Consider the following 27847-nt stretch of genomic DNA (forward strand, 5'->3'; position numbering starts at 1 on the left):
TATGACAAAACGGTTGAAATTGAAACTAACTGATCGTGTATGTGTAGGGTGTATTTCATACACAATCTGGCAACCTGAATGGATCAATGATTTTAAAATGAAGTTTGATGCAAATTACGGGAGTTTTCCGGGAGAAATAACAAAACGGGAGGGTGCTGGGAGATGACCTTGAAATACGGGAGAAACCCGGGTGTTGACAGGTATGAGTTAGACACTAATGTTTACAATACAAAACACGTTTGACAAAAAAAAAAAAATTCCCAGGATATAGTGCATGCTTGATTTTTTTCCAGAAATATTGTTCAAGTATGATTAGAGGATAATTTAGAGGACAATAATATACAGACCAAACACGACACATAAGACCAGGGCCCACTTCCCCGAAAGCATCTTAAGCCTAAGAGCGCCGTAAAGTCCCTCTTACGAACGTCTTAAGATTTGCCGACTGTTTCCCGAAACCATCGTAGCTTAAGAGCGTCGTGAAAACACTCGTAGATCTACGAGTGCTCCAGAGTACTCGTTACCGGCTAAGAGCGTCTTAACAGTACTTCTCACTGAGGTCACCAACAGGACATACAGAGGAATTACAATTTACAATACATAATCCAACTTACGTTCCCATTCTTTATTGTGTTTACCTGTGATGAATCAGATTTTAGCGTGCAAAATAGCCTACATTTAATGGTCATAATAATGTGATGAAAAGCGGACAAAAATGCAATCAAGTTATGAAACGAGACGTTGCCAGAATAGTTTGACATTATCTTTGCTAAGTGAATATTTTATTAGGCCTATGAGGTAAAAAGCAGAGAAAGCAACATGTGGTTTAGTCTGTAGCCTACTGCATCAAAATCTAAGCCTACACATTTCCTCTCTTTCTTACTCGACTTCTTTCTTATCTTCAAACGTGTTCTTAAGTGACACCGCGAAAAATTATTGCATGGTGCAACAATCTAATCTTAAAATAATTACAATTATTTATGTCTCTGTGTGGTATATAACCTACTTGGGATGCTTACATGCAGATGTCAAAGTGTTTCTATTTTCGTATTGATGTGAATGAATGTGTAGATCCGAAGTTTAAATGGTAGGCCTATAGCTGTGACGTGCAGTCACCTGACATCACCGTCAAATCAGAGGATATTTCAGAACTATTAACGTGGACAGCTGCCCTTAAGAGCAGTGCACGCGCGTTCACGCTACGAGCATGTTCGGGAAACAGTCGGAAAAATCAAACGAACGATCGTAAGATGAATCGTAGAAAACCCTCTTAAGAGCGTGTCTCCGTCGTTATCGGGGAAGTGGGCCCTGGTAAATAAGGGTGGCATTCTGATAGGTTGTGTTTGAAAAACGACTTTTTCAAACTTCCTGTTAGACTTTTGATTTTTGCGTGTTAGGCAGTGGTGGACGAAGTACACAAATCCTGTACTTGAGTGAAAGTAGAGATACACATGGTCAAATGTTACTCCAGTAAAAGTCCTCCTTTTACATTTCCACTTGAGTGGAAGTACAAAAGTACTTGCCTTCAAACGTACTTAAGTATCGAAAGTAAAAGTCCTGAAATGTATTATGATTAATACAGTTGCATTTACTATTTTTGAAATGATTCGGCACAGACATGCAATCATTGAGCCTTTCTCCTTCATTCAAGGACAAAATCAGCTAATAATTGCTGTATGTAGAAAGAACTAAAAACAAACTAATGTGATATCTTATGGTAGATACTTCAAAGTAACCACATTTTTCTTTGTTGAATGGCTGAATGCTTTATACTATCGGACCAAATCAAGATGTTCCCTTTTGTGTTTGATAGTGTCAGATTGTCTATCATTGTCTATCATTTGCTCTATGGCATCAAGAGGCTAGTTGTGGTAACATCAATGGAAAGGGGTCAACAAGGTACAGTAAATAGTGGATATGAAAATAACATAGGTTAGGCAAGACCATTATTTAAAGCCTAGCTCTCTTAATAGAAAATATACATGTAAGTACACATGTATTTGGACAGTCTTTTTTCCAAAAGGAACTTCAGCTGTACTTCAGCTGTCCCAAAATGTAGTGGAGTAAAAAGTAAGATATTTGGCCTTGAAATGTACTGGAGTAAAAGTAAAAAGTTTAACAAAATTGAAATAGTGAAGTAAAGTACAGATACATGAAAAAGCGACTTAAGTACAGTAATTGAGTAAATGTACTCAAGTAATGTCCACCACTGGTGTTAGGTAGAAAATTGTGTGTGATGTTTTGCAAAATGTGGTTTAGGAAATTGAGTCAAACACTGAGAATTAGTGTAATCTGTTTTTGGATTTGTGTGTAGAGTTCTAATAGCATGAGGCATGCTTTCAGAAAATGTGTGTAAATAATCGAGAAAAACTCTAAAAGTCTAGCAGCAGAGTTCTGTTCCGATTTCTTTATAAACTTTCTTGGATAATCAGTAAAAAGTTTTTTGCAGTAGTCTAACCTTCTAGTGATAAAGGCATGGATTCATTTCTCTGCATCTTGTTGAGTTAAAAACACTGCACTTTGACAATAAGCTGTCTGGGACACTTCACTATGGGGCTTGACGTTTAACTCTGTATCTACAGTAAAATATCACCTAGGCTTGTTACTTTTATTTGTTATTTGACCTGGTGTGTCAAGTTCCTAGCCTAGAAAATCCAGACCCTGGTAATCTAGAAAGATTAAGGGTCTGGCTACGAGCACTGTAATGGCCCAACTTGAGTTTTGAAATTCAATTTGAAAATCTCACTGCACGCAATTGGATAACACTACTAATGTTTACTCGGAATGATTCCGGACTTCGATGCAATTGGATAACACTACGACCAATGTTTACTGACCTCCAGCGTTGCAGCGCTGTCGTCATCTGTTTAGCTCGCCTCTGGCCCGCCTATATTAGATACACCAATGTGATTGGTTCCCTGCAATGCAAGGGGCAAAAGTAACGTGCATCATTACTCATTGCCAGAGTGTCTTGCAGACACAATTCAAATTGTGCTCTTGCGAGAACTCTGGATTTCCAGGGTATCAGGTTCCCAAGTTTACTTAGAACGGTGTCTTGCTTTGATTTGGTCCTCCCAAGTTTACTCAGAACGGTGTATCACTTTGATTTGGTCCTCCCAAGTTTACTTAGAACGGTGTCTTGCTTTGATTTTGGTCCAACCACTGTTGCTCATTCACTTATTAATGGAGGTTTAAGCATGTGATAAGGGAGCAAAGGCCATCTGGGTTTGTTGGCTCCACAGAAATATATAATTAGGTATCGTCTGCATAGCTGTGGAAGACACATGATCCCCTAGACCAGTGTTTCTCAAAGTGTGGTCCGGGGACCACTGGTGGTCCGCAAGCTGACCCAAGTGGTCCGCGAGCAGACGTGGTAAAATATAATATAGATGAGTTGTTTGCAATATTGAACCAATTTATATGTCAATCCAAACAGTTCTGCAACACTGTCTATGTAAGATAAGCCAGTTTAAATCATATGAATCCTCTGACACAATAGTGCAAAGACAATAAGCAAGGTGGTTCAGTGAGTAGGCCTATTGTGTAGGCTAATAGTAGGTCTAATCTTTTTTTTTTTTTTAGCTAGGTGGTCCGTGCATTTCTTTTTTATTGGTTAAGTGGTCCTTCGTCTGAAAAAGTTTGAGAAACCCTGCCCTAGACTAACATACAAATCTCTGTCAGTGATGTAGGTTTGAAATCAGTTAAAAATATTATCAGAGAGACCAACCCACTTCGCAAGATGGTGTATTACAGTTTTTGCCTATTGCTTACATACTTTGTGAATGTAAATGAGTATGTGCATGTGTGCATTTGCTTTTGTATACAGTGTAATAATTGCAAGAGTTCTCCAATGTTTTCTCAGTTAGTTAATTTATGTTAATTTTGTAATCATTTATTATATGTTTTCCATTATTCACTGCATTATGTCAATGGGGATCTGATGGATCTAATATGGCGTCCATGAACCACGTCAGAAACAATCGCATAATGGGACAGCTCAGAACAGATTCCCTAGTTGGCCAAACTCTCTATACGGCTTTGCATGTAACTATGCAATACTGCCATCTAGTGGACAAACGTCATACTGTTTGGTTGGCTAATGGGGGTGTTGCTGTATTCTGGGCCATAAGGTGTTAACAGTCAGGGGCGGACCTACCGGGTCCAGGAAGTAAAAGTCCTGTCATATATTCCTTCCACTTGTGCACTTAACACAGATGATATCACTAATTATCTGATCTACCTGGCTGCTAATTAAGATGAGCTGGTTTACTAAATGGTTGGATACTTGGCAGGACTTTTACTTTCTGAACCCGGATGTCCACCTCTGTTAACAGTAGAACGCTGAAATCAATCTTTGTGCATCCATTCAAATAGACTCTACAATGGCTGTGCATCTAGACTCTACAATGGCTGTGCATCCATTCAAATAGACTCTAATGACTGTGCATCCATTCAAATAGACTCTACAATGGCTGTGCATCCATTCAAATAGACTCTAATGACTGTAATACATTGAATGGTACGGGTCTTGTTCAGGTGCATGTCACTCTTTGATTCATCATCGTTGGTCCGTGTTCTCCCTGTGACTATCACTGGGCATCACATGAAGGTTTTGTAATATCACATTTTATGAAATAGATGTAGCCTGTTTCAACAGGTTTTGATATTTCTTGATGAGACGTTGAGCGAAAGTCATGTGCTTAGATTAGACAATGCATCCATGACAGACGTCATGTGCTTAGAGTAGACAGTGCTCCATGACAGATGCACGCCAGACGCACCTAAAGTTACCTGATATCTATAAATAAATTGACACTGACATATGAATATCATGAAAATATTCACATAGCTTTGTCATTCCAAGAACAGTTTTCAATTGACTCCACACCACCCATCACCCGGAAGTCCAAAAGTCTGCCAGTGTAGGTAATATAAGCATTCTCTCAACTGAGAACAATGAAAATCCTGATTCCACACTAATCTTTTGTTGTAAAGTTACAATCTCATATTTAAACTAGGCTTGACTGGAATTGATCACATGACTGTTTGATGCTCAAGGTTCCTCATATTCCTTCTAAGATGGGGAAGTCAGCCTTTTGCTATAAAGTAGCCAACTTCCTGATAATCTTCAGTGCACTGCAAAAATAAACTCTATGGCCAATTTAGATCTGTAATCACAAACCTTCCTAGATCATCATCATTCACATCACATCATCATCATTTACATCACATCACCATCATCGGATCATCATTCACATCATTATCCTGTCAACTTTAGGTTTTTCTTTTATTATTGCTTATTTTGTTTTGATTGTTTTCATTGTGTAGCATACTTTTATTATTGCTTATTTTGTTTTGATCGTTTTCATTGTGTAGCATAGCCTAGCATACTATTTATTTATTCCTATTTCATTTTGATTGCTATCTCGGCATCATTGAAAATGAGGGACAGCCGTATTTTACATTTTAAAATATTAAATAAAGCCTTGTCTATAACTTGATAGCATGGTAGCTTGATAGGTGGTAAAACAGTTAGGCTAGATCAGAGAGGGCCAACTCAAGTCCAGTTGGCCTGTAGCCAACATCAGGTTATGGTTATGGTAGGCTAGCAGACGCTTGTCCAAAGGGACATAGCCTAGGCCCTACAAATATCAACAATACAAAGTTACATTTAACAGTAGGCTAAACAATTTAAAAAGTTGGTAAGACAATCAATAGCAATGAAAATACATATTCAAAATAGTTAAGGTGGATGTGTGACGGCGCAATGTCACGGGACAAGTGCTTATGCCCTATAGCTAGTACAGTAGAGTCATTGCTTATCGGTCCTCATCTTGGGCCTATGGTGGCAGTTCTGGTCCTTCAGGCTGAGCTACAGCTAAAGCATTTCAGATCTCAGACGGATATATCGAATGTCTACAGCAGAGCAGTCAAATGTAGCCTGAGGTCTGAAAGGGAAAGTCCACAGGAAGTTTCGTGCGCTAAGCAGACAGAAATCCTTCCGTAATGGACAGACAAAATGCTCACCAAACGCTTTCTTTTACTGTCTATGACCAAACGTTACCACTAGCGAATAAGATTTGAACTGCACCGAAAAAACCGTCGGAGAGCATTTAGACATTGAACCTGCTTTTCTCGATGTTATCTGTCCACCTTTCCTAGTGGCAATAGTGGGATTTGCTAGCGTCAGCATGTGGAATCACACCTGCTTTTGCGCTCATGTTGTGGCGGCGTGGAATCAGAAATCCGTTAGGCTAGTGTGAAGATTCAGCCCCTCCCTCGCTCAGAAAACAGCTTTCTTTCCATCATGGCTCCTTCGATGGACAGGCAAGGATTCTGGGGGAAGCCAACATCTACACTTGATTGGTGTGAAGAGAACTATGTCGTGTCATTCTACATCGCCGAATTCTGTAAGTAGGACATACACGAACGTTTCAGAGCGCGTTTTAGTATTTCTATGATAGGTCCTACACGGACGTGTTGCCGTACTTCAGGCCATGTCTTTTGAAGAATCTCAGCTGTCACATTGAAAACACATTTCACCCTTCCGAATGCTTCGAGAACTGACTGAACACAACTAACTGCAGCGGAGGCTAGGCGCTAACATAAACAAAGACACGGGCTGCAGGAGCAGCATTCTTTTACGGTGAATTACATGTAGCTCCGAAGTTACCACCACTTGATTCATGTGAAATTAGTAGTCTCTCTCTCTCTCTCTGTTATCATATTACTTTCCGTTTGGAACTTCTGGATTATCTGTCTTAAATTACGCATGTTAGCCCTCCAGAAACCTAAATGAATATTTTGCAGCTAGTCCCATTTAAATAGGAGAATCGAAAGGCAATTATGCGACCATTAAAAAGAGAAGTATGAGAGCCTTTAACATCATGTTCAACGTCAGCAATAATAGTATGCTATACAATAATAGTAGCAGTAGCCTACCGCGTATTACTGCGAATTTATGTTGAACAATAGTGGTTATAACGACCTTACATTCTCAGTCAACTGTATCCTAAATGAACTGTTACAAATATTTGCCTAGGGTGCATAACCTGACCCCTAAAGCGGGTCCCACCCAGAGCTGGTAGCCCAATGTCACATTATCCTGGAAACCATCAAAGGGAGTGTACACTGCAAGGTACTTTGCACACATGCTGTTTGTACACTCCAAAACAAACACTTTGCTGCTGTAGCCGATTATATGGCCGGTGAAAAGTTATATCATTGGGGAGTGGGGAGCCAGATAGCAGGTATGGGTTAAGTTAGCGCACTCTTGAACACGTTCGACCTTGATCCGAACCGAGACGGATGTGTTCAGTTGTCAGCCCACATCCTTTAGAAAACGAACCTTTGCGGTATTCACAGTGCAGTTTAATTTAACCCAGATATGAACAATTGACCGGAAGATATCTGTTGCAAATCTAGATTTGTTATCTGAGAAGAACACGTTGACCTTAACACAGCCTACCCTATAGTACAGTACCTTAGTTACCCACTAACGTTAATATGCACACTGTAGGCTACTGTACTTGTGAGATCACTCACTTGTAGGCTATGCAGTAATGAGGTGTTTTTTAATTTTTTTATTTCTCTGACATCTCAATATTGATTACATGTATTAAACAATTGTAAACAAATGTAGAAAAACATTTGTAGGGGAAGCTAAATAAATAGCAGGCAGAGTCAACAAATAGTCTTTTTAATCATGTCCTCTAATCATAGCTCCAAACCATTCCAAAGTGCATCTAGTTGTAATGGGCATTTTAGTTTTACATTTGTTGACAAACCCATGGAGATGGTGGTTAGAGGAATGTGAGGTGGTCATGAATGGTGGTGCTTGCTTTGAAAACAAAGAAAACAAGGCATAACGGAGCAAAACAAAGCACAGCCTGCAGCCATGCTGGTCTCAGACGCTGCGTTGGACCGTCCAGGCCTTTGTGTGGGCACTCTCAGTTTTTTAAAACCTCAGCAAAGTACAATGGTTGACATGGCCCTCTGGCATCAATGGAGTCCTTTGTTTGGGAGTCGTGTTTCTTCGCTTTAGTTCAGGGGCACTGTGGTGGAAGGATGACATTTGCTGGCATGACGTGATGTGTGTTTCAGTGTGAGCAACAGTGTTGTTCCCTTCTTGTCCACTGACCATGTAAGTATGACTGTAGCCATTCACATCAGAATAATACATAAACCACTCCTCACTAACATGGGTGAGATCCGGGCTCCAGTTTTGGGCACTCTGTACTTAATGTATAATTGACCGATAACGGCACTTAACGGTATCAGTGTGTGGTTAAAAGATGTAGGCTAGGCCTCCGACGGTATTTTTTTGTATCAGTCCGTGGTTAAAAAATGTAGGCTAGGCCTCCCACGGTATTTTTTGTATCAGTGTGTGGTTAAAAGATGTAGGCTAGGCCTGCAGTATTTTTTTGTATCAGTATGTGATTAAAAGATGTAGGCTAGGCCTGCGGTATTTTCTTCTCTCATTATCATTAGCTTACATGAAAAGATAGATAGATAGATAGATAGATAGATAGATACTTTATTGATCCCCAAGGGGAAATTCAAGGTCCCAGTAGCTTATGACACCACACACAACAACATAAACATAAACAGGATGATAACAAACAAAAAACAAATCCACATGACTAAAATGAACAGTAAAAGACTAAAGACACTAAAACAAGGATCCACATGACTAAAATGAACAGTAAAAGACTAAAGACACTAAAACAAATCCACATGACTAAAATGAACAGTAAAAGACTAAAGACACTAAAACAAGGATCCACATGACTAAAATGAACAGTAAAAGACTAAAGACACTAAAACAAGGATCCACATGACTAAAATGAACAGTAAAAGACTAAAGACACTAAAACAAATCCACATGACTAAAATGAACAGTAAAAGACTAAAGACACTAAAACAAGGATCCACATGACTAAAATGAACAGTAAAAAACTAAAGACACTAAAACAAGGATCCACATGACTAAAATGAACAGTAAAAGACTAAAGACACTAAAACAAGGATCCACATGACTAAAATGAACAGTAAAAAACTAAAGACACTAAAACAAGGATCCACATGACTAAAATGAACAGTAAAAGACTAAAGACACTAAAACAAATCCACATGACTAAAATGAACAGTAAAAGACTAAAGACACTAAAACAAGGATCCACATGACTAAAATGAACAGTAAAAGACTAAAGACACTAAAACAAATCCACATGACTAAAATGAACAGTAAAAGACTAAAGACACTAAAACAAGGATCCACATGACTGTACTGTACTGTATAAGCATGAGGCGCTTGCAGTGACAGGGCAGGGAATTAAGTAATCATTTTACTTTTGCAAGAACCCCGTAATAAAATCTAAATTATACCCTGAAAGTAAGGCTCTTAACTAATATTGTCCTGTATGGGGTTGTGTTTTGCAGTTGTTGTTACAACTCTGCTGGATGCTGTTTGTGTATGCAAATAAAGTGTGTTTGCAAATTGCGTTGTCCATTCTGTTTGTTGAATTCCTGTATGAATGAACTGTAGCCGTAACGGGTAGCCACACTGCTACAGGCTGTATGTAACGGGTAGCCACACTGCTACAGGCTGTATGTAATGGGTAGCCACACTGCTACAGGCTGTATGTAACGTGTATGTTACGTGTAGCCACACTGCTACAGGCTAGTGTTGTCACGATACCAAAATTATGACTTCGATACGATACCTGCCATAAATATCACGATGCTCGATACTGAAACGATACTACGGCGAAATCCTAAGATATCTGGAAAAAAAAGGACTCATACCTCCTCCAAGTGTATTGAGTCATTTGTGTTGAATTCGGTGCACTTTTGTAGTGTGCAGGTCAATTCTGGGTTCTAAACTTCCTACATAATTATTATTTTTATAGTCAGTAAAATAGTAGGCCTACTTTGTGTGATTAAGTCCTTTATTTTTTGTTATAGTTCATTACATTGTGTTGTGTTTTACCAATAAAGTAGCTTTAAATAGCCAAACTAGGCTAGATCAAGGTCAGTGTTGAAATTACTGCATGCAAATCACTGAATGCTATGCAGAGGGGCCTAATCTTTAGGCCATCTGATGTACAGTAAAGGCTTCCGTAGGCCTTCCCGTGTTCATGGGATTTCTTTGACAGTTGCAAAGGGAAAAATGTGAGGATAGTCTTCTTTGCGCCCAGTGTACAAGTACGACGTTCCAAACATTCAGGTCTTCGTCAGATAGGCCTACACCATTACCTGTTGCAATATGTCTGTGTGCATTCCTACATTAGCCTACGTCTATTTCTTTGATAACATGATTTGCTACGTAACAATAACCCGCTATTATTATTAGGACTCAACACGCTTTAGTGGTATTATATGCTGTGGGCTTTAATTAGCGCATTTTGGGTAGCCTATTCTACATCTGGGTAATACTTATTGAACAAATTGCATTCTACATGCCATGACAAATATTACCAGTAGTACTGACCGAACATGAAATAAATTGTTTACAAGTTATGGTAATGTTATTCTGGCGTGAACATTGCGCTTTCATCACGTTAGCACCCTATGATTACAGCTCGTTATGTCTCGTCAAAATGATTACAGCTCGTTATGTCTCGTCAAAATTCATTGATGAAGGAAGGTTCGCTTTATCCCAGAGAACCATACTCGTTTCACTTAGGCTAGACTAAAACAGAAGAGAAGAACTTGGCACTAACCATGTAGTCGTGTTTTCTATAGCATATTCGTTAACCTGTCGTTCTTTGAACAAAAATGTTGGGATATGTCTGCGAGGTGTTTAGCCAAGTTTAGCCATGCGTAGCCTACTGATTTTAAATGACTTTGAAACATATTTCACAAACGGGCCTCTGTGTACCTGATGGCTTGCCTTCACTATTCACGATGTATCCGAAATAGTTGCAGATTTCACTTCACCTTTTGTTTTATCCACAAGGAGGACGGTCGGCAAAGAACTACTGTATGTTGACGTTGGCTGCGCACTCACTCACTCAAAGCTGCCTGCTTGACACGCCCACTTGCCTAGATGCGTGCAAGGAGCAGTGAGAGCAGCAGTTCACGCAGACACAGAACGTTAATTTTAATAAAGTATCGATTCTAAAAACGTCGGAAATCGTATCGTTTTTTGCGTGAAGGCATCGTGATACCTTTTTAGTATCGATACACCGTGCAACACTACTACAGGCTGTATGTAACGGGTAGCCACACTGCTACATGCTATATGTATGTAACGGGTAGCCACACTGCTACAGGCTGTATGTATGTAACGTGTAGCCACACTGCTACAGGCTATATGTAACATGCATGTAACATGTAGCCACACTGCTACAGGCTGTATGTATGTAACGGGTAGCCACACTGCTACAGGCTGTATGTAACGTGTATGTAACGGGTAGCCACACTGCTAAGGCTATATGTAACGTGTATGTAATGGGTAGCCACACTGCTACAGGCTGTATGTAACGGGTAGCCACACTGCTACATGCTATATGTATGTAACGGGTAGCCACACTGCTACAGGCTGTATGTATGTAACGGGTAGCCACACTGCTACAGGCTATATGTATGTAACGGCTAGGGTAGCCACACTCATTTGTAGCCACACTCATTTGATTTGCTATGAATCAGTGTCCTGATCAATCTCGTTTGATTAGTTTTGAATCAGTGTCCTGATCAATCTCGTTTGATTTGCTATGAATCAGTGTCCTGATCAATCTCGTTTGATTTGCTATGAATCAGTGTCCTGATCAATCTTGTTGTTTCTCTCCACGCAGGGAACACAGTCAGTAATCTGATTATGATCCTACCTCCCATCTATGGAGCCTTGCAGACGCTCAGGAATGGCCTAGAGGTCCGCTATGTCTACTCTTTCCTGGGCCTCGCTGGTGAGCATACAGGCCTCGCAGCACTTCATATTTTGTCCTGTAAAATATCCTGTTGTCCTGTAAAATTTATTTTAAAGCGACTTACAATGAGGAGCAACATTCCAGCTGCAGTGCAAGAGAAGACATTAGTATATTTTACAATATATATTACAGTATATACAGTATTAGCATATACAGTGTTTCCCATACATTGACTAATCTGTGGCGGGGCGCCACAAAATAAAAATCGGCCGCCACAGATGAATATTCTATGTTTAATTTATTTTAATTTAATTTAAATATAAGGTAAAATCCTTGCATTGCCATTGAGCTGCGCTTTTTACTCACGCAGCCTTTCCTTGCCCCGCCCCGCTCTCTCTCGTAGCCCGCTGCCCCTCCTCTGCATGTGCATTTAACTAAATATTCACGATTGTTGAAGGATTGTTGTTGCCACATAGAAGCATTGCATAGAAGACGTCTGGCTAAATTGCTATTAAATCCGCTTAGCATCATGACCATGCTGTGCAAATTTGTTCAAAACTGCTGCATTAAAGTTAACTCTGCTAAGGTCTGATCACAACATAGTAGGCTACATTGAAGAGACTAAACTAAGTTAAGTTATGAAATCAAGCAGTATCTCAAAGCTAACATTAGAATACTGTTTGGATGTCGAATTTAGCATGCTTAGCCTACTGCTTGCAGCTACTTGTCAATTTCGTTGAAGGGCTCATTTTATTGACTCTGACACTGAATGTTTGCAAAATCCCGATGTAAATGGAAAAGTGTTTTCCAAAATTCAAAAGTGCTTGTCCCAAGGAGAAGTTCGAACCTTCATTTTAACTATGTAGAAAACGTTATGAATTGCATCCACACATCAGCAGCCTTTCAACTGTGTTGCAATCGCAAGGGTTCCCTCAAACGTCTTAAAGTGACACAGGGAACAGTGCACTTAACACCATCAGGGAACCGTGTGCTTAAAACAAAACTATGCAGCTCGTTCCACCACCAGGGAACAGTGTGCTTAACACCATCAGGGAACAGTGCACTTAACACCACCAGGGAACAGTGTGCTTAGCCCCATCAGGGAACAGTGCACTTAACACCACCAGGGAACAGTGTGCTTAACACCATCAGGGAACAGTGCACTTAACACCACCAGGGAACAGTGTGCTTAGCCCCATCAGGGAACAGTGCACTTAGCACCATCAGGGAACAGTGTGCTGAACATCAGTGTGCTTAGCACCATCAGGGAACAGTGCAATTAACACCATCAGGGAACAGTGCACTTAACACCATCAGGGAACAGTGCACTTAGCACCATCAGGGAACAGTGTGCTGAAAGCAACGCTATGCAGCTCATTCCACCATCAGGGAACAGTGTGCTTAAAGCAACGCTATGCAGCTTGTTCCACCATCAGGCCACATACACTTAAATATCCCCTGAAAGGCGCATTTGTATTACTGTTCTTGGACATTTCCAGGCAGAGAGTATTTTTTAAAAATCACAGTTATTGGAGATATCCAGGCATAGATAATTTATTTTTAAAACAAATACAGTCTGTGGAAGTTTCCACGCATAGACTATTATTAAATCTGTCAGTTATTTGACATTTCCAGGAATAGATACGTATCTGCTGTATCTGCTTGCATGGACAAGACACCTGTTGACTTTAGTCTGTAATACTTTACAATGAGAATTTGGTTTCAGCCTTAGTTTTAAGCTCTTTATTTACCACGGTTCAGTGATCTAGTGGCTATTAACACTTTTTAAGCATGTATTGAATTTGTGTTACTGATTGTCCAGTCAAATCAGTAATCAATGAAATGTGAATTACAAGCTTTTACACTGATGGAGATGCTGAGTCTCCTATTCCTTAGGTTGTAACAGCTTTTACACCGATGGAGATGGTAAGGGCTGTTTCAGACCAGGTACGTGGTGTGAGCGTGTCAGCTGCGTGGCACGCAAATGAAACGCAACAGACACGCCACGTTCACGCCACATTCATGCCACGCACCCGGTCTGGATCAGCCCTGAGTCTCATATGCCTTATTAGGGTGTAACAGCAGTCTGGATCAGCCCTGAGTCTCATATGCCTTATTAGGTTGTAACAGCAGATCAGCCCTGAGTCTCATATGCCTTACTAGGATTATTGGGGACCTGTGCTGCTGTTAAACTACTAAATATATCTAGGATTACTGCTGCTGTTAAACTACTAAATATATCTAGGATTATGGGTGACCTGTGGAAGGGAAGTCTGTAGATTCCCGCTCTACTAGTTGTGTTGCGGGCCCTGCACCAGAGTGAGTCATTAGCCCCTTTTACACTGCCGAATTTCCCTCCAATTTATGTACCTTATTCGCAGAACGCCTTTTCACACACACCGAGGCGGGACGAAGTGTCTCGCCAGTTTTACCACCCGCAGGGTAGACATTTTGGCGAAACGATTCGTTGATTAATTAGGGGGGCTGTTAAGCTCTTAAAATAGGGACGATCTTGCTTTTTGTAAAAGAAGCATGAAACTTTCAGGGTTTGTTCTTGATGACCTAAGCTTTAATTTAAGATCTGGAGGCATTCTCAGTTTGACCTCTGAGGTCAGATAGAGGTCACTGACCTCTGTAATATGTTGTGACACTACAGGTGAATGGGGTAAATAAATTAAGTAATAGATATCACCATGAAACTTTCTCAGTTGATTACTCATGTTAAGCTAAGAAAAAAATGTATTGAAAGTTTTTAATATTTTAATGTTTAAATATGCAAATTAGGCCTTATCTCATTAAAAATGCACTAATTTGCATACATTTTAAAAAACTAAATCAGATTGTCTGATAAAGCCAGGCTCAAAATATTTTTTTCATTTTGTTGTTTGTTTGCATCACTGCACGTAATGATGTTGACCTCTTAGAGTGCTATCAATGCTATAGATGAGTTTCTCATGCCCAGAAACATGGAAACACATATTTAGTTTATATTTCTATCACATTTAGATAAGATACACCCATTTCTAATTTCGGGCCTTGAAATTTCATATCACAGTGGTACAGGTGAATTATAGGGATGGCGAAATTTAAAAAAAATCTTAACCGGCCACTGAGCCTCATTAACCGGTTAAAGTCGGCCACCGAAAATTCTATAACTGCCATTTATGATACCCGTGTCCTGTCGCGCGTCTTTCTCTGCCCGTGAAACAAGTTATCCCCCCATTTTAGAATGGTTAGGCTCCCGTCACACATTGTTAGTTCGTGCACTTTGTATTATTCATTTTCCCCAATCATTGTCCACTACTTGTGGAGGAATAAGGGTTTTGTTTTGGGGAGAAAAATAATTGCTTTCCCTGCGCACCCACGCACAGGCACATTACGCACAACGGCGACCTTCCATGCAACGCGGCACCAAGCTCGGGCTATAAAAAGCTCACGTTACAAAGTCACAAACAGAGAACGCTATTTGGTGGTGTTACAGGAAAGTATATTAACCAACGTCTTCGTAAAAAAACTTACCGATTGCCAACAGCCTCTGTAGCGTGCTGCACAAAATCCTTTGCAATAAGTTCCTGTCGTCATGCCATTTAAGTACAGATGAATAATAAAACACAACAAGTAGGCATATGCTAAGTTAGTCTTTCGTGTCTTCGTTTGCCATTACATTGTTACAATTATCATCATGCATTAGTCACGTGTGTGCGCAGTGTAATAACAGACGCTGGCTGGCATTCGGGAGCTTTAAAAATAGTGTTTTTTTTTTTTTTTTTTTTTTTTTTTAACCGGTGGCACAAAGTTTTAACCGGTCAACTACCGGTTAAACGGCTACCGGTTAACATCCCTAGTGAATTACAGGATAATAGAAGTAGATGTCCATAAACCCCTCGGTAATTCTTTCCCCATCTCATATGACAACAAAATGAAAAAAATATTTTGAGCCTGGCTTTATCAGACAATCTGATTTTGTTTTTTAAAATGTATACAAATTAGCGCATTTTTGATGAGATAAGGCCTAATTTGCATATTGCAAATATAAAAAACTTTCAATACATTTTTTTCTTAGTTTGACATGAGTAATCAACTGAGAAAGTTTCATGGTGATATCTATTTTTTATTTTTTTTTACCCCATTCACCTGTAGTGTCACAACATATTACAGAGGTCAATGACCTCTATCTGACCTCAGAGGTCAAACTGAGAATGCCTCCAGATCTAAAATTAAAGCTTAGGTCATCAAGAACAAACCCTGAAAGTTTCATGCTTCTTTCATAAAAAGCAAGATCGTTGAGCTTAACAGCCCCACTAAATGGCCAACATAACTTAACTGTAGCCTACATCTGACTCCTCTTCAGGGAATAGCAACGTTACTCTCCTTCAGTTCTCACGCTTCACTTTGCTATTTTGTCCTGCCTCCTGGCTCCTCAATATGCCGGTTTGTATGTAAACACTCACGGAGTACAGAGAGTTAGTGTGAAATGTCCCCTCGTGAACTAATGTGAATAATGTACAGAACGCATCCGTTTGGCCTGTACGTGTGGTGCACTCCGCTAATCGTTGATTCTTGGTTGTGTTTGTGTTTCTTAGCGGTTGGCATTGGTTCCTGGTGCTTCCATATGACGCTGAAGTACGAAATGCAGGTCAGCCTCGCCCTTCTCTCCCCTCAGTCTCCTGAACTCTGTGCCCTGTTTGTTGGTAAATAACCTAAATGTTAACAGAAACATTTGTCGTTCACTTTGCTCCTAACACATGCTGTTGTTGTTATCTTGCAGTTGCTGGATGAGTTGCCAATGATCTACAGCTGTTGTGTCTTTGTGTATTGTATGTAAGTGCTTCTTCCTCTGTGTACGTCTAACCTGTTATGTCATTGTATACCATTTGTAAGTGCTCTTGTCGTTTGATGAATGGCGTGTGCTCTTTCAGAGTGTGTGCTGAATCATTGCCCATGGAGTCCAACCATAAAGATAGCATTTAAGGAACATTGAAAGCACTTTCTGTCAGGACCACTTAAGTCAAAAATACACAAGAGAAAAATATTTGTAAAGCCAACTTATTTTGTATTTGGCGGCATGGCTCTGTTCAGAGGAAGTTATCTGGCTCTCCATGAGACAGGAAACAGCAGCACCCTCAGGGTACTACCCTCCCAGTTTAAACCCAGCACCCTCAGGGTACTACCCTCCCAGTTTAAACCCAGCACCCTCAGGGTACTACCCTCCCAGTTTAAACCCAGCACCCTCAGGGTACTACCCTCCCAGTTTAAACCTCCCAGTTTAAACCCAGCACCCTCAGGGTACTACCCTCCCAGTTTAAACCCAGCACCCTCAGGGTACTACCCTCCCAGTTTAAACCCAGCACACTCAGGGTACTACCCTCCCAGTTTAAACCACCCAGGACCCTCATGGTACTACCCTCCCAGGTAAAAACTGGGAGAGAAACTCAATTCCCCCTAGAACAGAGCAAGCAACAATGACAACAGTATGTCATTATTTGAAGTTAAACCACTTTGAGGTGGAGCTGGGGAGGAGGTGGTCCTTATGAAGAGCATCCACACATATCAGTAGCCCATAACTGTGACTTCCTCCCTCATGAACGTCTTAGAGTGACATGCACTCAATTAGACCTACACACCACCAATACAATGTATTGACATCAAAGATACGTGTAACAGTTTAGCTCACAGGCAGGATGTGGCCTATGCTATTAAGCTTTAATTTTAAATTGATTAAATAATAATTTTCGGTGTTGTATCCTTCCATTTTTTTGTTTCATATCAAACCTGCAATATGTTGAATGTCTGAAATATGTCTGAATTTCTCTCCCTTTGTTTTGAGGTAATAATATAAAGGGCATAATCTTAGTTTTTCTCCTTTCGATTGTGATCACAGATATGAATGCTTCAAGCAAGAGAATGCCATCAACTATCTCCCAATAAGCCTTTTGCTGCTGTTCAGCATCTCAGTAAGTTTGGTAAGTGGAGCCTTTTGCTGCTGTTCAGCATCTCAGTAAGTTTGGTAAGTGGAGCCTTTTGCTGCTCTTCAGCATCTCAGTAAGTTTGGTAAGTGGAGCTGTTGGAGCTTCACCAGATTCATGTGTAATCTTTGGTTCTCCACACATGTACTAACTAACTGAGTTATGTTATATTGATGTTTATAATAACTGAGTCGTATTATATTAATGTTTATAATAACTGAGTCGTATTATATTGATGTTTATAATAACTGAGTTATATTTATGTTTATTTGGGGCAGCCGTGGCCTACTGTTTAGGGCTTCGGGCTTGTAACCGACGGGTTGCCAGTTCGATCCCCGACCCAGTAGGAAAAATGTGGGCGGGGGAAAGTGGTTGAGCACTGCTCTCTCATGCCCACATCCACGGCTGAAGTGTACTTGAGCAAGGCACCTAACCCCTCACTGCTCCCCGAGCGCCGCTGTAGCAGGCAGCTCACTGCTCTGGGTTAGTGTGTGCTTCACTGTGTGCTGTGTGTGTTTCACTAATTCACGGATTGGGATAAATGCAGAGACCAAATTTCCCTCACGGGATCAAGAGAGTATATATACTTTTACTTATAATAACCGAGTTATATTTGTGTTTATAATAACTCAGTTATATTGATGTTTATAATAACTGAGTTCTATTGTTGTTTATAATAACTCAGTTATATTGATGTTTATAATTCCTGAGTTTTATTGATGTTTATAATAACTGAGTTCTATATATGTTTAAACATTTTTAGGTTTACTTGCAATGGAAAGAGCCTATTTTTCATCAGGTAAGCTAAACATACTTTATACAGATTGTAACAACTAGTCTTTTTTAAAGTGTGAAAGTGTGGATGACTAGAGCGCAATATTCAAAGGTGTAGGTGAGAAGAATGATCTCGTCATCATGGTATGCTTTTATCTATAGGGACTAGGGGTGTAACGGTACACAGAAGTCACGGTTCGGTTCATACCTCGGTTTGGACATCACGGTTCGGTACGAGTTCGGTACAATGGAGGGAAAAGCAAAACAAAAATGCAGAAAGCATTTTTTTTTGTACATGTCTCAGGCTGTACCACCTAGTGTCATACAGTCTCATCCCTGAGCTATCTGCAACAGCCTGAAGTGTGTAAGATGTAGGCTAAACAGTACAATAAGTGCCCAGACTCAATCTGTAACTTGTAAACAAAATAAGACAATCAGCTATAAAACTGAAAATAGGCCTACAGCATCTCTTATTTCTGAAAGTGCAAATTACATAGAAAATGATTTTTAAAAATCCACTTAAGCAAGACCTTCAACATCTGTGTTTAGTTGTATATGGAAGGGTTTACAATTTGCCTCAATATTTTTCATTGTGTGTAAAGTAATAATCTAGCCTACTAACTGTGAAAATATCACACTATTTTGCCTTTTTTTAAAAAACGAAATTGTTCATTTCATAAACAGACTACAACTAGAAGTCACGTGACTTTGCCCTTTGACGTTAACTCACCGTAGCATGGTTTGTTTATTAGCCTGGTTAGCGTTGTCACTATTTTACTGTCTGCACTTACACTACCAGCTCCTCATGTGAGAAGTTACGAGTTACCCCAACATAAAGGTAATTACCACGCGATTTACATAGCTTTCTGTCATTACGAAATCATTTAATTTAAGCCATAGGTTTTGGCCTATTTGTATGTGTATCCAAAGGCTGCTGAAGCGCACGGGAAGTTTCTTTCCCCTCGTTTCAGTGATTGGTAGCCTACATCATCTGGGTGATGGCTTCGAATATGTGTAGCATTTTTTCCACTCACATACCCAATTCTGAACAACGCCGACACACAATTTCATCTTATCCACCACTCTTTCGCCTGTACTAACGTAACTGTAACTGAAGTTCTCAAACTTGCGATCTTAAAGAGACCAGCGGATCCTCTAACTCTTGTAGGTCTAACCTTAGTGCTGCTAATGACTGACGGACTCGACCGACGACCTGACAAAAAAAAACATAGGCGCCAATCAGAGCTTCAGAGCTAAGGCGAGGCTACAGATTAGCGTTAGGTGTCGCTAAAGAACTCCCGTAACTCTCGCTACTTAACAGTAATTGCGCATGACATTAATTAATCCGCACACGAGTTTTATGTATTTTTATACCGTGTATTCTCCGTGTAAATTCATGCACCGAACCGTGACGCCCGTACCGTTTCGGTTCAATACGAATACATGAACCGTTACACCCCTAATAGGGACAGAGTTCAGTTTTCGCTATAGGATGATCTCACCATCATGGTATGCTTTCGCTATAGGATGATCTTTAGTCTTTATTAATTTAGCACATTTTAAAAGATAAATGATTAATAAATTACCTGTATTAATCTCATAAATACAGATAAATTACCATTAAAACAAACAGTGCAGGAAGAGGCAGAAGGCCCAAACAGGCTGATATGAAACCTCCACCTTAAAATAAAAAAGTTTGAACAAAACAAACAAAAATACATCATGTAAACTTTCTAAAAATAGTGCACATAGAAGTCATGAAAGAAGACATGAAAAGAAAACAGAGCATGTATGTAAACAACTAGAAGTACTATTGGTAACCAGCTATAAGCCAGCAATTAAATGAGCTTTTAAACATCTTTTCAAACCTTTTATAGTACGACATTACAATGCTAGATGGGAAAAGTTATTCCACAGTTTAGCACCCCTGTAGCGTATAGATAATTGGGCTTGACTAGCGTATAGATAATTGGGCTTGACTAGTACGAAATTGAGGAGCTGCAGCTTGCCTAGTTGCATAAGAATGAACCTGGGCATTTGCTTTAAAATAACACATGAAGTGCTCAGGAATATTTATTTTGCTTAACTATATCTCATAAATAAAAACACATTTGAAATATATTGATATCATAAATAATAAGGACTTCAAGCTATTTGAATAAAGGAGTAGATGCAGCATAAATTCAGATTGAGTTGCAATTCTAGAAAAAAGCGCTTCTGAAGGACCAGAATTCTGTGAAGGGTAGTAGGAAATGTACTTGCCATGGGGGCAAGGGTGTCAGAGGCATGGGGGCATCAGAGGCATGGGGGCATTAGAGGCATGGGGGCATCAGAGTCATGGGGGCAAGGGCATTAGAGGCATGGGGGCAAGGGCATTAGAGGCATGGGGGCATCAGAGTCATGGGGGCAAGGGTGTCAGAGGCATGGGGGCATCAGAGTCATGGGGGCAAGGGCATCAGAGGCATGGGGGCATCAGAGGCATGGGGGCAAGGGCATCAGAGGCATGGGGGCAAGGGCATTAGAGGCATGGGGGCATTAGAGGCATGGGGGCAAGGGCATCAGAGGCATGGGGGCATTAGAGGCATGGGGGCAAGGGTGTCAGAGGCATGGGGGCAAGGGTGTCGGGGGTGGGGGTCGATTCTCCCCCAGGAATGTTTTTAACGGAGTAGATGTGATTTCCTTTATTCTGGTGCCATCTAACAGGTGGCCTACTGGAGAAGGGCGATACCTTTACACATTACAAGTGAACCTGGCTGAGCTGAGCAGGCTTTCCAGAGTGATTGAAATTGCACTGCATTTGGGTTAAACCACAGTTGGAACTCAATATAGCCTAGGCCTACTGTTAATATCAAACAACGACTAGGCTCAGGGCCGGATTTAGGCTGCTTTATTTGGGTGGGCTGGTGGAAATTTAGGGTGGGTGACAAAGCAAAGCGGGCAAATTGGATCAAAATTGATATAAACACAAACACAGAAAAATCGGTACTACCTAGTTTGAGTTGCTGCAGCAAACAGCCAGTGATAGACAGTATACTGATACTGATATAGACAGTATTCGATAGATAGATAGATAGATAGATAGATAGATAAATAGATAGATAGATAGATAGATAGATAGATAGATAAATAGATAGATAGATTGATAAATAGATAGATAGATAGATAGATAGATAAATAGATAGATAGATTGATAGATAGATAGATAGATAGATAGATAGATAGATACTTTATTGATCCCCAAAGGGAAATTCAAGGTCTCAGTAGCATACAGACATCACACACAACATGCACAGCAGAAAGAGTAAAATATAAGTATACACATATAACAAAAATTCTGATACATGTATTTAAAATAAGTATTTCAAATACAAAATAGTATGTTGTCATTTGTATTTTATTTTGTTGAAAAAATTGCTTTATATTTTGTATCAAAATACTTTATAGGTGCAGGGCTCTACAGTGCGCCCGTTTCACTCGCACATGCGAGTAAAAATGATGGCGTGCGAGTGAAAAAAAATATTTAGGCGCACTGGTGCGAATGACTTCTAACCATGTCAATGTTTGTCTACAAAATACACCGTAACATCGAAAAACATTACTGGTGCAAACCATAGAATCACGTCGCAAATGCAGCATAAAAACTACACCTCCCATCAACGTTAGCAGTTTCGCGTTGTGACTCGCTAGTAGTCGCTTCTATCAAATCCAAGAGCGCGCAGAAAAAGCGGAAAGTTAGTAGCCTAGAAATCTAGACGCACCCTAGCGGCAGCAAATTAATTTGCTCAGCCTGTACGTCTAGTATCGAACCATAGGAATTTCGATTGGCTAACGCCGTGGACCTCATCCAATCACAGTGCTCTATTTTGTTAGAGAGTCTTAAGGCGGGCTTAACAGGATAACGACAGTCCTGCGACGGTGAACAACAAGGAAGGTGGCTATGGCGAACGAAGAGCAGTTGTTTGAATCGGCGTTGGCATCAACTTTGGAGGAGTTGGACGTAAGAGCAACACAATGCACTTAAGTCATTCCTTTCGAAGAAGGATGTATTTGCCGTTTTGCCGACCGGATATGGATATGGTCGTAGCGCTGGCCTATTGCATGCCTAGGCAGTTTGAAAGACAATTCTCTGCCCGCCCCTTGGATTAAGCAGGTGAATGATTCGATTCCAGACTATACATGTCAATGATATAGGATGGCCCGCCAGGCTAGAAAGTTAGACTAGCCAGCCAAGATGCAAAGATCGAAGAAATTAGTTCTTCTATCCACCGAATTCACTGGATATAGGAGGAACAGGATGAGATTCTGAGAATGCAGTGAGAGAAGGAAAGGTAACCTAACACGCCTTTTAGCCCAGTTGACGTATTGGCTGCAATAGGCTATGCAAAATATAGCTGTAGCGAACCGGCACAAATGTAGCCTCCCGTAATACTCCCATTTTATTCAAAGGTAGAACGCTACTGACAACTCCAGGCTTCCACGCATGCTTGTTTGTTTACACCGAATACAAGCTGAAGTGCAAAACGAAAGTAGGCCTAACGTTTGCCTACTGCCTCATCAATGCAGATATTTCAAATAAAAACTAAAAGTATAAAACATATATCCTTGATTAGCCTATGTTGGGTTTTGTGGAAGAGAAAATGGACTGTTTTAGTAGTAGTATTAGGCAGTATACAGTCAGATAGGTCACCATGGGCATATTTGGTTTAGCTATAGATGGATTCACAAATGAATAAATTAGCCTACATTTGGCAGGATACTTGATATACAGGCTAAATGCAAATATGGCAATGTATTATATTATTTTACATTAACAAAATGTAGGAAAATAGAACAGACTGAAAATAAAGTAGGCACTGATCTTTAAAATCCTGTTTCCTGTAGCCTAATTGTTGTCAGTCATTCTTAATATTCGCAATTGGTGCACTGGCATGTTTAACTGTTAGCTGCAGTATAATGTTAGATTATGTGTAAGTTAAGTACAGAACTGACTGTGCGCCCAAATTTTTGTCTGTGCTCCTAAATTTTTTAACTTGGGCGCACAAGTGCTCCTGAAAAAAAATGTTAGTGTAGAGCCCTGAGGTGTGTATTTTTGTAGTTGTAGTGACATCATAAAAGTCCAAAACAATGAATGCAGCCTCTGACTGGTGCTTACTTGTAATTTGCCCAGAGTTGTTGTGATCAGAACATTGAGATTAATCTTCAGGAAGATGACCCAGTGCAAGATCAGTAACATGAATGTTGCTCACACAAACACCAACCTCACGTTTCTTGAGGACTTTAATCATCCAATTAGATAACATGGAACCGGTTATGTGGTTGCCCCATGTATCGGTTAAAGCAACATGATGAAAATTGTATTTAATTAATAATTTGCCCAGACTTGTTGTGTATCATAATATTGATAACTTTAATCATCCAATCGGAACACATGGAACCGGTTATGTGGTTGCCCTGCAACACTGCTCAATCTGGGCATGCATAGATGATATAAGAACCACTTTGTACCACTTGACAAGTTCAGTTGTGACTTTTTGAGTGCATCTCTGTTACAGGTTTTAGGCTGTGAAATGTAACAGGCAAGTCAGCATATTGATCTGTTGACTGTTTGCAAGTAATGACATGTCTCATAGGCAGAGAAAAGCTGTTGCTCTCAAACACAGTGTACTGATGAAGGAATAGATTAAATTGAAATATAGGGAAGGTTTGCAAAGTGATATCATGCATGAGTATTTTTAGTACTTTCAAAAAACAAAAATACAGTTTTATTTTGATACATGGTGTGGTTATGTATTTTGTATTTTATTTTGATACACTTAAAACTAGATGTACCGCAGATCGGTACAAAATATGACCGCCGCCCAGTCCAGCACATTTTTTCCACAAAAATAAATCACGCTGAAAGGTAGGGCTGAAACGATTCATCGAGTTACTCGAATAACTCGATTACAAAAACGAAACAAAAACTGTTCCACACGGACCGTTGTTCAGGAAGCACACCACTAGCGCGAGAATCGTGATGCATTCTGAATTTAGCTGGCGCGATTGCGAAGTCAAGATGTCCATAAATGGCAGAGAATGTCTAAAGTTTTCAAGTAAAGTTTTGGGATCATTACATACTCAAAAAGGAAAAGAACAAGCATCTGAACCTAAAACATCCACTCCATGCTGTTTCACCAAGCGTCAAAAAAGTGGGCTATCTATCAATCTATCTAGCCTATCTATCTATCTACGTAGCCTATAGCTACATTGATGTTGGCTGATTTTAATCACATACTGTATTTGTAGCGATGTCGTGATATAATGTTTAGCTTTGATGTTTTTAAGTAGTAAACTTATTCACGTTCAATTGCGTGCACACACACACACACACACACACACACACACACAGGTTGCTAGGTTACCATAGCAAATAGGCTCACCCCAGAAATTATTTTTTAGTAGCCTAATGGTAAAATTATTTGTTAGTAGCCTAATGGTAGGCTATTTTTAGTAATGGTAAAATTATTTGTTAGTAGCCTAATGCCAAATGCTGCAGGTGTAGAAATCTACATAAAACAGATATTTACTTTGATGTCAAGTCTAGATTACAGCCTGAAACTTGTTGTGCATATTAATACATTAAATTGCTTTCCCTCTTCTCCCTCCCAGCACTTCACAACATAGTATGGACAGCTTTGTTCGCCCAGCTAAGTCATGCACAAGAGGTTGCAATTTTACAGAGAGCATTTTGAACATTATTTAATTGTTGGCACTGGCACTTATAAACACTAAATGGGTAAATTGCAATAAATGGGCTTAGTTTTGGAGCCAAATGTTGGAGTTAGAATAAATACCTCTGTGCCAATTGCTTGATCATTTTACAGCAATGTCATTTTCGTTATGCATTATTTGTTTTGGTTGTTTAAAAATGCAAAAAAATAATTATCCGATTAATCGATTAATCGATCGATAAAGTGCTAGATTAATCGATTACAAAAAGAATCGATAGCTGCAGCCCTACTGAAAGGCCTATATGATTCTAACTGTCTCACTAAATTGCATTATCCACACTCAATTCTCACTGGTATCTGCTAGACAACAAGTACCAAAACATGATTACTTCATAGATTTCACATGTAAAATTCATTTTATACAACCCCACCCCCATCTTGCCTGTTCATAGTTCTGAGAAATTCTTGTGTGCATGTGCGCGTGTACATGTTTATGTGTGTGTGTGTGTATGTGTGTTTGTATGTGTGTGTGTATGTGTGTGTGTGTGTGTGTGTGTGTGTGTGTGTGTGTGCGAGCTTGTGTGTGTGCCTGCGTATGTGCCTGTGTTCGTGCATGTGCATGCATGCGTACATATGTCTACTGTGTGAGTATGTGTCATACGTATGATTACTGTGAATGTATGTGTGTGCGTGTGTATCTGTTTATGCACATGTGTGCATATGGAATGGGTTAAGATGACCCCTGGAGGCAAACATACGGAAAAAATTGGTCATCCTAGGCCCTACGGTTCTCAAGATATTCACAGAAAACTGTGTCTGCCCTACCCTCCTTTCGGGGGGTCCAGTCCAGCGGGGGAGCTACAGATCAAAACGAAAAATGATGGTTCCATGCTATCCATGTGGGGTTACATGCCCACCAAGTTTCGTGTACCCCGGTCTTTCAGTGTCCCGGGAATCCTTGTTGGTGTCACTAAATGTACACATAAATTATTTTATTGTAAGGCCCCCCATGAACGAAAGTTCACAAAACTTGGCATGCATTCGGAGGGTGTCATAATGATCCTACACTTTCAATTTCGTGCAGTTTTGACCATGTCAGCCAGAGATATTGTGATGAAAACACCGAATTTTTTGCTTTTTAATTTTTAACTAGGTGGCGCTATACATAAAATAAGTGGTAATGGGATGGGTTGACATGCCCCCTTAAGACCAACATACAAAAAAAAGGTGGACCTCCTAGGCCCTATGGTTCTCGAGATATTCACAGAAAACTGTCTCCGGCCACCTACAGTGTACAGGCCAGTTGGTATAGTAACATAAATTAATTTATTGTGTGGCCCCCCATGAGCGGAACTCCACGAAACTTGGCGTGCATTCAGAGGGTGTCATAATGATCCTACACTTCCAATTCCGTGCAGTTTTGACTATGTTAGGTCACAGATACCTGCGATTACAACACCTCATTTTTACTTTTTTGTGTTTAACTAGGTGGCGCTATACATGAAATGAGTGATTATGAAATGGGTTGACATGGCCCCTTGAGATCAACATGCAAAAAATAAATGGTCCTCTTAAACCCTACGGTTCTCGAGATATTCACAGAAAACTGTGTCTGCCCTACCCTCCTTTCGGGGGTCCAGTCCAGCGGGGGGGCTACAGATCAAAACGAAAACAGGAGGTTCCATGCTATCCATGTGGCGTTACATGCCCACCAAGTTTCGTGTACCCCGGTCTTACAGTGTCCCGAGAATCCTTGACGGAAATTTGGACATGCGAAAAAGAAAAAAAAAAATTGCGCTGCGTGGCGGTCATAATTAGGGTATTTGATATTTAATTTGATATTTATGTATTTGAAAATACATTTTGATGCATTTTTGCCCATCCTTGCTAGCAGCTATAGTGCTACACTCTGGGCGCATATTTAAAATCATGCCCCCATAGTAAACCACTGTATGCCCCCATAGTATAGCACTGTATGCCTCTATATATTCCCCCATAGTATGGCACTGTATGCCCCCATAGTATAGCACTGTATGCCCCCATAGTATAGCACTGTATGCCCCCATAGTATAGCACTGTATGCCCCCATAGTATAGCACTGCCCCCATAGTATAGCACTGTATACCCCTATATATGCCCCCATAGTATAGCACTGTATGCCCCTATATATGCCCCCATAGTATAGCACTGTATGCCCCTATATATGCCCCCGTAGTATAGCACTGTATGCCCCCATAGTATAGCACTGAATGCCCCAATATATGCCCCCACTGTATGCCCCTATATATGCCCCCATAGTATAGCACTGTATGCCCCTATATATGCCCCCATAGTATAGCACTGTAGCTGCCCCTATATATGCCCCCATAGTATAGCACTGTATGCCCCTATATATGCCCCCACAGTATAGCACTGTAGCTGCCCCTATATATGCCCCCATAGTATAGCACTGTAGCTGCCCCCATAGTAAACCACTGTAGCTGCCTGGCTGTTTCAACTGTTGGCTGCAGCAATTTGAGCTAGGTAG

The 27847-nt window shown here is 40.3% G+C and overlaps 1 protein-coding gene across 1 annotated transcript in view; it reads left to right on the forward strand.

The window, feature by feature from the left end:
* The first annotated feature begins 5964 nt into the window (after positions 1–5964).
* Positions 5965–27847, forward strand: part of acer3 (alkaline ceramidase 3) — a 33956-nt gene continuing 12073 nt past the window's right edge. The window contains exons 1-6 of the mRNA XM_076273542.1: positions 5965–6410; positions 11799–11909; positions 16454–16506; positions 16639–16691; positions 17752–17833; positions 18600–18635. Of these exons, the coding sequence (XP_076129657.1) occupies positions 6308–6410; positions 11799–11909; positions 16454–16506; positions 16639–16691; positions 17752–17833; positions 18600–18635 (438 nt within the window). The 5' untranslated portion in view covers positions 5965–6307. The remainder of the gene's footprint in view (positions 6411–11798; positions 11910–16453; positions 16507–16638; positions 16692–17751; positions 17834–18599; positions 18636–27847) is intronic.

The sequence above is a fragment of the Alosa pseudoharengus genome, unplaced genomic scaffold (genome assembly GCF_046254945.1).
Source record: "Alosa pseudoharengus isolate Yale_2024_CS ecotype anadromous, Long Island Sound unplaced genomic scaffold, YU_APseudo_1.1 YU_APseudo_1.1_scf_8, whole genome shotgun sequence".
Lineage (NCBI taxonomy): Eukaryota > Metazoa > Chordata > Actinopteri > Clupeiformes > Clupeidae > Alosa > Alosa pseudoharengus.